General features: G+C 46.5%; 2 protein-coding genes across 6 annotated transcripts in view; one reads left to right on the top strand and one right to left on the bottom strand.

The window, feature by feature from the left end:
• Window positions 1-14,560, bottom strand: part of POMGNT2 (protein O-linked mannose N-acetylglucosaminyltransferase 2 (beta 1,4-)) — a 271,191-nt gene that overhangs the window by 5,591 nt on the left and 251,040 nt on the right. The window lies entirely within an intron of this gene.
• The window catches only part of ENTPD3 (ectonucleoside triphosphate diphosphohydrolase 3), a 43,514-nt gene continuing 31,481 nt past the window's right edge, over window positions 2,528-14,560 (top strand). Inside the window, exons 1-2 of one of the 5 annotated variants that reach the window (XM_050938423.1) lie at window positions 2,528-2,632; window positions 4,273-4,431. In XM_050938423.1, the coding sequence (XP_050794380.1) occupies window positions 4,383-4,431 (49 nt within the window). In that variant the 5' untranslated portion in view covers window positions 2,528-2,632; window positions 4,273-4,382. Of the gene's footprint in view, window positions 2,633-4,080; window positions 4,145-4,272; window positions 4,432-13,128; window positions 13,353-14,323; window positions 14,411-14,560 lie in introns of those variants that run through there. The other 4 variants (XM_050938422.1, XM_050938424.1, XM_050938425.1 and 1 more) reach the window with 4 other exon arrangements.

Genomic DNA, 14,560 nt, shown 5'->3' with positions numbered 1-14,560 from the left:
AAGAACCTGATTGATTTTTCCTTGTTTTAGAATCCAAGGGATTGAGTCTGAACTCACCAGGGATTGGTGGGGGAAGAGGAGGGGGATGGTTAATTCCTCTTTGTTTTAAGATCCAAGGAGTTTGGATCTGTGTAAGCCTCTCAAGGCAACCCAGGGAGGGGAGAGTCTGGGGGGAAAAGGAGGGAGATGGTTAATTTCTCCTTGTTTTAAGACCCAAGGGGTTTGGGTCTTGGGTTCCCCAGGGAAGGTTTTGGGGGAACAGAAAGTGTGCCAGACACTGACTTCTGGCTGGTGGCAGCGTACCAAATTTAAGCTAGTAATTAATCTTAAAAGTAATCATGCAGGTCCCCACTTCTTGAACTCTAAAGTTCAAAGTGGGGAAAAAACCTTCACAGTTTCCATGACTTCTCTCATAATTTAGATTATCTAAATCCAGATACTTCAAACTCTCTCAAAAGACACAGTTCTAAGCAAATCTCTCTTTCATGTTGTCACTTCTCATATTTCTTATTTAATCTCATTCAAATTCACTCTAAGAATTTCTTGGCACTAACTCAGTATTTTTTGTTCATTCTGTGTTCAGAGAGTGCATACTTTTGCAGAAGTAACATTGAAGTGCATTCATTTGATTGCTGACTTTCTAGTGTATGACATTAAGATGGTACTAGCAGGACTGTGGGTGCAACCACTGTGGGTTACACAAAGGCAGTAGGTCTAATACATATTTACTTCTGGTTCCTCCTGCCAACAAAATGCACCAATGACCACATTTTCTAAAAACCCTAAAACAGAATTGTTTCATGTGGCTTAACGTTCTGAATTTCTCTTTGATATTTTTAGGTAACTGAAGTGCTAACCTCACTCCTCCCTCTTGTCTCTATGAAAGAGAGTAGAACCGGCACCAGAAAGACCAAAGGGCAGATTTTTATTTATAATATCTTATTTATATGTGTAGATTTGGGAGTACTAAGAACCAGCAGCAACATGAGAGTATTTAGTGTTTTTCAACATTATAATAAAGAGAAATTAGTGTTCTAAACCTACGAAAGACGAGTGTTAACATGCTGTAAAATAGCTATAATTATGACTTCAGAGAAATGTACTTGGTGTTTATAAAGGATTATGACGTGTGTTAAGAAGAAAAAAAATCTTGTTTGGACACAGTCACTCTGTGCAAGTCTAGAACTTATTTGGACATTAATCTGATTAAACCAAACTGTTTAAAAAACAAATGGGCCACTGTTGAACTGATTAAGCAAAAGATAGGAGTACTTGTGACACCTTAGAGACTAACAAATTTATTTGAGCATAAGCTTTCATGGGCTACACTTAGTCTCTAAGGTGCCACAAGTACTCCTGTTCTTTTTGCTGATACAGACTAACACGGCTGCTACTCTGAAACCTAAGCAAAAGATGTATCCCCTGTAGATTTGCTAGCTGGAAATGCTTTTTTAATCAAGGGGAAACTGGGTGGCATTACAGTGCCACCAGCAGAGGCAGTGCAGAAAGAGAGCCTGAGGCAGGGGTAGAGAAACAAACTGTAAAATAAAATATTAAAACATGTTTGTACATTTCTGGAAAACGTAACTCAGTCTGGCTATTCTGCAAATACATTGTTTTGGTCCAGGCCTCTCTATCTAGCAATGGCTAAAGTTTAAAAACCTAGAGCTATATATGCACCACTAATACTCAGAGATGTTATTGGCAAGTGAAATAGCTCAAAAGACATGGACATTTGATTGGTTTCTATGGAAACGATAATCATTTGCATTGTGGTGAACAAAGCCTCTTATCTTGAAATCTGGTTCAGGTTTTGTGCTCACACAAAGCACCCCTGAAGTCAGCTGGCCTTTGCACAGGCACAAGAGTCTGCTGTCATGAATCCAGTTTCAGGATGATGATGATGATGATGATGATGATTATTATTATTATTATTATTAATGACTTTTTTGTTTACAGTGCTGAATTGTGGCCCCAACCAAGATCAGGGCCATATAGTGCTAGTTACCTTGCATATGCATGGTCAGAGATAACTCCTGCCTCAAAGAGCTTACAGTCTGAACCAGGGGTTTTCACACTTCCTTCTTCCTGTCTGTAGTCGCTTACACCCCGCTTACTGCCTGGCTCTGAAGGCAGAGCAGAGAGTAGGGGCTGCTGGCTGGGTGCCCAGCAGAGAAGGCAGTGCCGTGCCAGCAACAGCACAGAAGTAAGGGTGGCAATGTGAAAAATGATATTATTTGTCAACAGAGCTGTCCTGTCCATAGGACCATAGGGCTGCCTGGGAGGATAGCGGGGGGGCTGGCGCCGGCAGCAGTGAGTGACCCAGCCCCAGCCCACCCCGCTCCACTCTGCTGGCTCAGTGTTGCTTGGGGGAAGGGGCGGAAGCCAGAAAGAGGTGGGGGTTTGGGGGAAGGGGTGGAATGGGGGCAGGGAGGGGGTGGAGCAGGGGCAGGAAGAGGCAGGTGGGGGCAGGGGCTTGTGGGAAGGGCTGGAGTGGAGGCACCCCCCTAGAGATGGCCCTGTTTGTCAATATCACTTTTCACAGCAAACTTAGCACCCCATTGCAACCTTTACTTCTGCACTGCTGCTGCCAACCGAGGGCTGACAGCTGGAGCCCTGCTGCTGCCTCCAGGTGAGGGATTGAGGGTGGGGAGAGGGGAAAGGAGAGTCTGAGCCTAGGCTGCCTCCCAGTGAGGGATTGTGGGGGAAGAAGGAGAGCCCAAGCCTGGATGGCAGAGCTCTGGCTGTCAGCCCTGGGGCCGCGGGCTCTCTCATCTCCCCACCTCCCGGGTGTGCATAGCCCTTTTGTACCATCCCCAGCCGCCCAGGGCTGACAACCGGAGCTCTTGAAGGAAAAAAAAAGCCCATAGTTCGCATCTCCCTTGACACATTCTCGTGCCTCCCTTGGGAGGCCTGCCCCATAGTTTGAGAACCGCTGGTCTAAATGGATAATGGACTTGAGGGGAAAGACACAAAGAGGTGAAGTGACTTGCCCAATAGTATGTCAGTGGTAGAGGTGGGAATAGAACCCTGGTGTAGAGAGCTCTAGTCCACTGGACTCTGCTGCCAAAAGCTTGTGTCTGGCATGGCCATGGTGTCCATGACAAAACCTTTGACCTTTAGGGTGTATTCATGGTCTCTGTCACCCTGGGCAGCCTGCTACGGAGGAGTCTGCAAAGAATTTCTTCCATTTGAGCTCTGTACATGCCCATTGTAGCAGAATATGGATTTTTAAGTAGTTTTAAACTATTAGTGAAATATTATCAAGTGGTTTCAAACCTTTAATTGTAAAATAAAGAATATTGATATGACTTCTCTCATAATTTCCCATGACAAACAACTTAGAATGAATTAATATATTGTGTGCCATGAGTATTCCTTTTTTAAACTATAATTCTGATTTTGTCAATATTTTTGTTATTGGAACAATGATCCTTATGTCCTGGTCCTGCAAGCAGCTTTGCAGATCCCTGTATCTGTGCAAAGCCATGTTGACTCAGCCCACTCTTAGTATACAGGTTACTGCAGCTCTGTGCAGCAACAATGGGACACCTGTACAGAGCTGCTTGCAGTTATTACTGTGATTAGGATCAGATGCAGCTAACCTGCCCGTTTCCCTAATACTAAGTATCCAGAATTCTAGTCTAGTACATACTATGCCATTTAGATGGATCCTCCCAGTTCCCCCACCGTTATCCAGGATATTAAAATGCGTTTTGTTGTCATCCGGCATATTTAGAAAATACCCCCTCAGCTCTCTGCTTAGACATGCACAGTAGAATTACACACTTGTAAAGAAGGTGTCCACAGGAGAAGAGGCTACCTAGGGGCAGAACAGGAGAATATCTATTGTTTCTGAATGCATTCAAAGAATCTACTGTTCTGTAGCAGCTGAGGGACAAAAACACTGCAGTGGAGATATCTTTAAATGTGTGATAAAGTGGATGAAGACAGCTGTGGACAGTGGAGGAGCTGTGCAACTCACGCATGGCTTTGAAGAAGAAAAGACTTAATAGCAAAATGGAAACTGGTCAGAATGGCTCTAAGCCTATCTGAATTTCCTTACTTTGACCAGATGAACAAGAGTACTGGGAGCAGGCTGGCCGTGAGAACAGGATGTGGACGTGGCTTTGGAGGAGAAAAGGTACAAAGGACAAATACAAGAGCTGGTTTGAAGAAACAGAGGAGGAAGTAGACATGCAGGCTGACTAATACCAATTTTGAACAGCACAGTCTTAATGCAAATTTATATTCATTTGTATTTATGTACAGGCTACCATCATGGACAGGAAAACATCTGTGGCCTCTATGTTTCAAGTCATCATTGGTGGGGGAAGAGCACTCTAACAGTTACAGTCAGTGCACACAGTACCTTCATCGGGATGTGTCCGCCACGGATCCCAGTGCTCAGGCCCACAAGATCTGTCACTCGTGAGTGATATAATAACCTTAGAGATGCAGGCAATATCTATGCCTTAATAGCTAGGATTTCATAGCACATTCATCACCATTATATAGAATATAAGAATGGCCATTCTGGGTCAGACCAGTGGTCCATCTAGCCCAGTATCCTGTCTTCTGACAGTGGCCAGTGCCAGATGCTTCAGAGGGAATGAAGAGAACAGGGCAAATATTGTGTGATCCATCTCAGTTGTACAGTCCCAGCTTCTGGCAGTCAGAGGTTTAGGGACACTCAGAACATGGGGTTGCATTCATGACCATCTTGGCTAATAGCAGTGATTCTCAAACTTTTGTACTGGTGACCCCTTTCACACAGCAAGCCTCTGAGTGCAACCCCTCCCCTCTTATAAATTAAAAACACTTTTTAAAATATATTTAACACCATTATAAATGCTGGAGGCAAAGTGGGGTTTGTGGTGGAGGCTGACAGCTCACGACCCCCCATGTAATTATCTCATGACCCCCCCATGAAACTTATATAGTTATTTTTTGAACTTAGTTATAGTTTTGACCTTCACAACATCCACTGGCAACCAGTTCCGCAGGTCAACTGTGCATTGTGCGAAGAAGTACTTCTTTATGGTTGTTTTAAACCTGCTGCCTATTAATTTCATTAGTTCCCCTAGTTCTTGTGTGTATGTGAAGGAGTAAATAACACTTCCCTATTCACTTTCTCTGTGCCATTCATGATTTTATAGACCTCCATAATATCCTCCCCTTAGTCGTCTCTTTTCTAAGATGAACAGTCCTAGTCCTTTTAATCTCAACTCGTAGGGAAGCTGTTCCATACCCCTAATCATTTTTGTCCCCCTTCTCTGTACCTTGTCCAATTCTAATATATCTTTTTTGAGATGGGATGACCAGAACGGCATGCAATATTCAAGTTGTGGATGTACCATGGATTTATATAGTGACATTATGATTTTTTTGTCTTATTATCTATCCCTTTCCTCATGGTTCCTAACATTCTGTTAGCTTTTTTTGACTGCCGCTGCACACTGAACAGATGGTTTCAGAGATATATCCATGGTAAGAGCTATTTTAGAACCCGTCATTTTATGTGGATGGTTGGGATCTTTTAATTAGTTACTGATCCATTAGAGGACTTTCCCTCTTGTCCCATGACTGCCTTCTTTACTTAAGAACCTTTGGTGTGGGACCTTGTCAAAGGCTTTCTGAAAGTCCAAGTACGCTATATCCACTGGATCACCCTTGTCTATATGCTTGTTGACACTCTTAAAGAATTCTAATAGATTTGTGAGGCATGACTTCCCTTTACAAAATCCGAATTGAATCCTCCCCAGCATATCATGTTCTTCTATGTGTCTGATAATTCAGTTCTTGACTATAGTTTCAACTGATTTGCCTGGTACTGAAATTAGGCTTACTGGCCTGTAATTTCCAGGATTGCCTTTGGAGCCTTTTTTAAAAATGGGCATTACATTAGCTATCCTCCAGTCATCTGGTATAGATGCTGATTTAAGCAATAAATTATATACCACAGGTAGTAGCTGTGCAATTTCATATGTGAGTTCCTCCAGAGGAACTGTGGTCTGAATACTATGTGGTCCTGGTGACTTATTACTGATTCATTTATCGATATGTTCCAAACCCTCCTCTATTGTCACCTCAATCTGGGATGGTTCCTCAGATTTGTCACCTAAAAAGAATAGCTCAGATGTGGCAATCACCCTCACATCCTCTGCAGGGAAGACTATTGCAAAGAAGAATTAATTTAGGTCAATGACTTTGTCTTCCTTGAGTGCTCCTTTAGCACCTTGATCATCCAGTGGCCACATTGATTGTTTGTGAGACTTCCAGCTTCTGATGTACTTAAAAAAATTTTGCTGTTAGTTTTTGTGTTTGTTGCCAGTTGCTCTTCATATTCTTTTTTGGGGCTGCCTGATTTATATGTTTACATTTGACTTGCCAGAGGTTATGCTCTTTTCTTGTCCTCAGCAGGATTTCACTTCTAATTTTTAAAGGATGCCTTTTTGCCTCTAACCATCTTTTAAAATCTGCTGTTTAGCCAGGGTGCCATTTTTGGAGTCCTTTTACTGACATTTTTTATTTGGGGCATACTTTTTAGTCTGAGTCTGTACTATGTGTTTTTAAATAGTTTCCATGCAGCTTGCAGGCATTTCTCTCATCTGACTATTTCTTTTAATTTCCATTTAAGTAGCCTCCTCATTTTTGTGTAGTTCTCCTTTTTGAAGTTAAATACTACTGTGGTTGGTTTCTTTGGTGTTTTCCCCCTACAAGGATGTTAAATTTAATTATCTTATAGTCACTGTTACCAAGTGGTTTAGATATATTCACCTCTTGGACAAGATCCTGTGTGCATTTAGGACTAAATCAAGAATTGCCTTTCCCCTTGTCATTTCCAGGACTAGCTGTTCCAAGAAGCAGTCATTAGTTGTGTCTAGAAATTTTATTTCTGCATCCTGTCCTGAGGTGACATGTATCCAGTCAATATGGGTAAAGTTGAAATCCCCCATTATTATTGTTTTAGTTGTTGTTGGTTTTTTTGTAGCCTCTCTAATCTCTGTGAGCATTCCACAGTCACTATCACCATCCTGGTCAGATGGTCGGTAATAGATTCCTACTGATGTACTCTTATTCAAGTATGGAATTTCTGTTCTTAGAAGTTCTATGGTACAGTTTAATTCATTTTAGATTTGTACTATATTGGACTCTGGTTTCTTTCATATATTATGCCACTCCCCTCACCCCCAGCACGACCTACTCTGTCATTCCTCTATATTTTGTACTCTGGTATTATCATGTCCGGTTGATTATCATCATTCCACCAAGTTTCTGTGATTTATATTATATTAATAACCTCATTTATTACCAGGCTCTCAATGTCACCCATCTTAATATTTAGACTAATGGCATTTGTATACAAACACTTTTAAAATTTGCCAATATTTAGTTGACTGCCTTCATGTGATGCAGTTTTTCTTCAGTTCTTACCTGCACTCTATGAACTTCTATCATCTCTTCTTTATTAGGATATTGAGCAGGGGTAGGCAAACTATGGCACAAATACTGAAGGTGACATGCAAGCTCATTTTCAGTGGCACTCACACTCCTGGCTACCGGTCTGGGGGGGCTCTGCATTTTATTTTAATTTTAATTGAAGCTTCTTAAACATTTTAAAAACCTTATTTACTTTACGTACAACAATAGTTTAGTTATATATTATAGACTTATAGAAACAGACCTTCTAAAAACGTTAAAATGTATTACTGGCACGCGAAACCTTAAATTAGAGTGAATAAATGAAGACTCAGCACACCACTTCTGAAAGGTTGCCGACCCCTGATATAGAGTATCCGCTTCAATAAATCCTCCCTTAAGGCATGTGTCTGTCTGAACCATGTGCTTCTCTGCATCTGTCAGCTTTCTCACAGCCCTTCATTTAAAAACTCCTCTATGACCTTTTTAATTTTACGTCTGGTTCTGTTTTGATTTAGGTGGAGACCATCCTTCCTGTAGAGGATCCTCCTTTCCCAAAAGGTTCCCCAGTTCCTAGTAAACCTAAATCCCTGCTCCCAATACCATCATCTCATCCATGCATTGAGACCCTGTCTAACTGACTCTATGTGTGGAACTGGAAGCATTTCAGAGAATACTACCATGTAAGTCCTGGACTTTAATCTCTTACCTAGCAACCTAAATTTGGCCTCCAGGACCTCTCTCCTACCTTTCTCTATGTCTTTGTTACCTACATGGGCTCCTTCCCAGCAAAGCACATAAGCCTGTCTAGATGTCTTGAGAGGTTCACAACCTTCGCACCAAGCAGGCAATTCACCATGTCTATATTTCTAAAAATCAAATCCCCCGTTATTATTATCTGTCTCTTCGTAATCACTGGGTTCCCTCCCCTAGAGGGGTATCCTCGGTCTGAAAGGACACCATGACATCATCTGCAAGGAGTGTCCCAACTATGGGATCATTTCCCTCTGCTTCAGCTTGATGTTCTACTTCCCCAAGACTTTCATCCTCCTCAGTAGTATGGAAGCTGTCAGACTGTGGGTAGGATTGCTCTGCTGCGTTCCTGATGATCCCTGTGTCCCTGAAAGTCTCTTTGATGTACTTCTCTGCCTCCATTAGCTCCTCCAGATTAGCTACTCTGGTCTCAAGAGCTAGTACTGGTCTTGAGGGCCATGAGTTGTTCATACCAAATGCACACATATGCCATGTCCCCACAAGGCAGGTAATCATGCAAGCTGCATTCAGTGCAATAAACTGGATAGCCCCCACTCTGCTGCTGGACTTCTGCCTGCATTCTCTTTTTACTCCTGGGGGGTCTTTTTGTTTGTTTGGTCTTTGTTTCTGTTTTTTGGAGCTTTTTTTGTCAGGGTTGGAGGGGGTATTGGCCTGAGTTTAGAGTATGTTTGTTAGGTGTATCTGCCTCTCATGTTCCCTGTTTAAACATACTCACATAACTCCCCTGTTCACTAGTTCCTCTGGTCATTTAGGTGCTGGCTTTTTAAGCCCCTATTCTCCCTGAGTTTGCCCCGCCCCGCCCCTGAGTTTGCCCCGCCCTTTGTCAAGGGATCATAGGATAGTAGGCTAAAGCCTGGTTTGTAAACTCTAAGCTTAGCCTAGCAGGCTGTTTGGCTCAGCGCACAGACTCCAGAACAGACCACACTATCAACTTCAAACATGAAAGCACACATCAAACAACAAACTCATCCCAAGGGTCATATAGTCACTTCTCCTTCACTTGGAGAACTCCCTCGCAAAAATCCTGTTTGCTAGCACCTTGCTGCTGTATTGCCAGTCCTCAGATTGGTAGAGGGAAGGGAAGTTAATGTGAACATGTGTAATTTTTGGAATAGGGTAAATCAAGGGCATTTTAAAAATGTTGCGAAAGTATTGGGAAGAAAGTCTTCAGGAAAAATGGTGCAAGCACTGAAGTTGAACCAAAGAGCACCACGTGTTCAGTGATGAGTCTCAATGAAATCAGCATGAATAGCTGGGAAGGCAGCAAAAAAATAGCAGGAATTGAATGGCCACCTGCTTACACAACTTAAGAAAGAATATTTAACAATGCCTAAACTATTTCACAAGTTCTTCCTGAGCTGCTGACTATCATGCAAGGTATAGGTGCTCCTTATTATTATTAAGCCTGTTTATTACAGTCGTGCCTAAGGACCCACCAGGAGTGGAGCCCTATTGTGCTAGGCACTGTACAAATTCAGTAGTAGAAGGTCCATGCCCCAAAGAGGTTACAGTCTAAATAGACAAGACAGATACAGGGTAGAAGGGATAGAACACACCAGCAGAGGGAACAATTGATGGCAGCATGTGGCATGTCAGTGCTATGATTTTATTTATGGGGTGTGTGTCATTAGGAGGGGATAACCTAAGGGGAAAGAAATGAGAAGGGAGAGGGGACACTGAAGGAAAAGGAGGTGAGGGGACAGGGCAGGGAGAGAAGAGGGGAAGAGGTGAAGAGACTGTAAGAGCAATGGTGGAAGAGGGCTGAAGCAGACAGCCAAACAGCATAGGGCAGAGAAAGTCCAGACAAGACTGTAGAGCTCTATGGATGTCTGAGGGTCCATGCTTTAGCTGCTTACTCAGTGTAGTCTCTGGCTGGTACCTCTCTGCAGTTTTCCCCCAAAGCCATATAGTTGGTGGGCACCACCTTGTATCCTAGTTTACCTTGAGTGTGTGTGTATGTGGGGGTGTATTTCCCCTTCACAGTTCTGGATCATGGGAGGGTTCTGGGGGATGGGTGACTCTGGGTGGATACATTGTACTCCCTCCTCCTTGTGCAACAGTCCCTGCTTTGGCTGCTTCTGCAGCTGCTCCTACGGTCTGGAGTCTGGAAGAGCCTTGGTTGATCACCTCCCCATTGCCATTCCTCCACCAGCATTTTGTATACACTATGGCTCTCCTTTGGATAATGTTTTTAAGGCACCTAACATTTCGACACCAGCAGTCTGGGCCTTATAATTGCAGTAGACCCAGTTTATAGATTCACAGATTCTAGGACTGGAAGAGACCTCGAGAGGTCATAGAGTCCAGTCCCCTGCTCTCATGGCAGGACCAAATACTGTCTAGACCATCTCTGATAGACATTTATCTAATCTACTCTTAAATATCTCCAGAGATGGAGATTCTACAACCTCCCTAGGCAGTTCTGTGATCAGTTTGGTAAGGATGGTATTCTTCAGGCTGTTTTCCTGTTATTGTTGATGATGATGATTAAAGGCTCAGATTTTGTCAGAGATATTTTTAGTAAACATCATGGGCAGGTTACGAGCAATAAACAAAAATTCATGGAAGCTCATGACCTGTCTGATTTTTGCTAAAAATATCCCTGACAAAATGGGGAGGGAAGACAGCACCCACAGTAGCTGGTGGCTCTGGGGTCCCCTCACGCTTTGCCAAGAAGCTAGCAGCTGTGGAGTCCCCTCGCCTCCAGCCGGGGCTGAGCAGCTATGGGGTCCCCACCACCACCCACCACTGCTGGGCAGCAGCGGGGGACCCTGCCGCCCATGGAGAGTGGGAGATCCGGAGTCCCCTTGCTACCTGCAGTGGCTAGAGCTGTGGGGGGTGAGTCCCTTGCCATCCTCAGCGGCTGGGAGCTGTGGGGTGCCCTTGTGCCCTCAGTGGCTGGGCACTGCAAGGTCCCTCTGCTGCCCAGGGGTCAGCAGTGGCTGAGAGCTGCAGGGCTATCTGCTGACAGCTCCAGCCCCAGGGCAGGAAATGTCACGGAGGACTCTGGAAGTCACGGATTCCGTGACTTCCGTGACAATCCATGACATAATTGTAGCCTTAATGATGATCCTATACTGTGGAGGGGCGTGCAATACAATGACCTGGTGTACCTGTGAAGCAATAATCCTGTTATCGTAATTTGCACAAAGTAATTGCTTTGCTTCTGTAGTTTTCATAACCATAGTCTGTGGCACATGCCTGTGAAACTGCAAAGGTGATGCATTGTTTTTTGATTGAAAATATTTACATGAGGGAACAACTACAACCCAGGCATGTACACTTTTCCTTAGGTTGTCATCAAACATGTAAATTTCTAGCTTTTAAATAAGCGTATGGGTAAGATTCCACTGCACAAGAGCAAACAGATGAAGCCAATGGTGTTATGTGCATTAAACAGAGGACAATTGGAATAGGAGAAAGGAGTGCCTACTAGAAAGAGGGATATAGGGGAGTGGATAGGAGTAAGGGGAGGGCTGGTTATAGTGGGAAGAGTAGTCAGATGGCATGGGGAAGGTTGGGTGAAGGACAGAATTGATGGAAAACGTCAGGTCAAGCTACACACCGTAGGTAGAGCTGAGTGAGGGCTGGGGTGGTCAGGTGGCGGGAAAATCAATCAGGTATAGTATGGCTGACGGAGGGAACTGAAGAGGAGCCGAAGGCCACAGGTGCTGGAACTACGAGTGCTTCAACACGCTCTGACTTGAAGTGGTTTCCTTTATATACAGTTTGGTACAATGGCTTTCAGCACATCCACTATAAAAATTGTACCAGTGCCCCTGCCAAATGGATAGGTTCAGGAAGCTGGAAAGCCAAAATGGGGAGAGGAGCTGAGGGTGGGAAATGGGAAGGACCTGTGGGAAAGCTGTGCATGATGCTGGAGGGGTCTGACCAGGCTTGGGAAGGAGCGAAGAATCTTGTGGCTTGAATTAGGTCCTACTTTCTGGAAATGGATTGTAAAAGTGGCTGGATGATTTTATGATCAACACCAGTTAAGCTCCCAGCATAATGTTAGCATAATAATACACATGACCATAAATTGTATGCTTCTCGGCATCAGCTGATCTCTGGAGCCCTGGGAAAGGAGTAATACCCTCCCCTCCCTACCACTGTACAAGTGGCTAGGTGCAGTAGGTGTTGTTTTCTTCTCTTGCCTTCCTCAGGCACATCCTATTTGAGCCAGGGCTGCAGGCTGGATACAGGACTCGAAGAGCCACTGATGGGCATGGAGTGCTCTTGGTGTTGCTGAACTGGCACAACAGGACCAGCATCAAACCAATTTTAGTAACTAGTAATAACATCCAGGGGTGTGGGAGGCACCCGCTCATTCACCCTGTTTGGGCTTTGGAGGGGGCGGGCCACGGGAGGAAGTTTGGGGATGACAGCCGGCTGCTCATGAGGCTGAAGCGGGTTCCTTGTTCCTCGGGAACTGGGCACTGGCGGAATTCGGAGCCAGCTCTTGGCTCAGCCTGGGTGTGTAGGGCACAGCCCCACCGCGGTCACAGTCCCGAAATTACAAGGCGGCGGAGTGGGTGGGAGCCCGCAGAGGGCGGGAGAGGGTTCCCCTGCCGGGAGGGTGCCGCCTCTCTCCACGAAGCCTCAGTTAACCCCGCTGCAGTGTGTGAGCAACACAAAAGGGAGAGGGCGCGGCGGGAGAGCTGTGCCGCTCGGCGGCCAGCAGCCAGCCCCCGGGGGACACCCGCCAGGCCCGAGGCGTGGTGCTGGCTGCCCCGCCTGCAAGGGGCAGGGCTCAGGTGAGCGGATCCGCTGCTGATCGTGGTCCCCCTCCCTGCTCTGTCTTGCGTAAGGGAGGGCCCCGTGCGAGCCACCCCGAGGCTCCCGGCTGTGGCAGCTCCGCAGGGGAGGGGCCAGCCGGCACCCCTGGTTTATAGCGCCGCCTGCCGCCTCCCCACTGGGCTCCTCTGCGCCGCGCGCGGGCAGTGCGCTGCCCTTGCCCAGTTCCCAGCCGCTGGCCCGCCCGGGCTCCGAGCGGGGCGGGGTGTTTCCCACATTGCAGCCCCTGCCGGCAAAGCCACCAGGGAGCCTGAGCTGTGCCTCGGGAGCCTGCCTGCCCCGGCCACGCTGCCACCCCAGCAGCTGCGGGGAACGGTAAGGGGCGGGGGGAGATGTGGAGTGGCCGTGTTCTCACGGGACAGGTGAGTGTGGGTGTGTGTGTGTGAGAGAGAGAGCGAGCGCGCTCCAGGGGGACAGGTGTGTGTGTGTGTGTGTGAGAGAGAGAGAGAGAGTGAGCGCGCTCCAGGGGGACAGGTGTGTGTGTGTGTGTGTGACAGAGAGAGCGAGCGCGCTCCAGGGGGACAGGTGTGTGTGTGTGTGTGTGTGTGTGTGTGAGAGAGAGCGAGCGCGCTCCAGGGGGACAGGTGTGTGTGTGTGTGTGTGTGAGAGAGAGAGAGAGTGAGCGCGCTCCAGGGGGACAGGTGTGTGTGTGTGTGTGTGAGAGAGAGAGTGAGCGCGCTCCAGGGGGACAGGGGTGTGTGTGTGTGTGTGTGTGGAGAGAGAGAGAGAGAGCGCGCTCCAGGGGGACAGGTGTGTGTGTGTGTGTGTGTGTGTGTGTGTGTGAGAGAGAGAGAGAGTGAGCGCGCTCCAGGGGGACAGGGGTGTGTGTGTGTGTGTGTGTGTGTGTGTGTGGAGAGAGAGAGCGCGCTCCAGGGGGACAGGGGTGTGTGTGTGTGTGTGTGTGTGTGTGTGAGAGAGAGAGAGAGAGAGCGCTCCAGGGGGACAGGGGTGTGTGTGTGTGTGTGAGAGAGAGAGAGAGAGCGCTCCAGGGGGACAGGGGTGTGTGTGTGTGTGTGTGTGTGTGAGAGAGAGAGAGAGCGCTCCAGGGGGACAGGGGTGTGTGTGTGTGAGAGAGAGAGAGTGCTCCAAGGGACAGGGGTGTGTGTGTGTGTGTGTGAGAGGGAGAGCGCTCCAGGGGACAGGGGTGTGTGTGTGTGTGTGTGCGAGAGGGAGAGCGCTCCAGGGACAGGGGTGTGTGTGTGTGTGTGTGTGTGAGAGGGAGAGCGCTCCAGGGGACAGGGGTGTGTGTGTATTGCAGGCAGTGTATGTTGGCTCCCACATTGTAGTTGGAGGGAAGAGACTTTCTGGAACATTAGACAGTGTGTGTATAAGGTGCAGTGTGTGTAGGCATGGGAGAACACCTGTTAGGGCAGAGCAAGGGGTGGGCCAAGGAGTGGGAAACCATCTCAGAAAGGTTCTGGTAGGTAGGCTGTTAAAGAAAAGCTCCATTTATGATCTTGGCTAGTGATGCTGTGAGTGTCATTACAAACATAGGTGCATGGTTATCAGAGCTGCTTATTGTGTTCAGTGACCACAGCTGGCGATAAGCTAGCAGAATCAAAAGCCTGTG

This window comes from Gopherus flavomarginatus, chromosome 2 (genome assembly GCF_025201925.1).
Source record: "Gopherus flavomarginatus isolate rGopFla2 chromosome 2, rGopFla2.mat.asm, whole genome shotgun sequence".
NCBI classification, from domain to species: Eukaryota; Metazoa; Chordata; order Testudines; family Testudinidae; genus Gopherus; species Gopherus flavomarginatus.
Note: the sequence above shows the minus strand (reverse complement) of the source record. Positions and strands in the feature narration are given on the sequence as shown.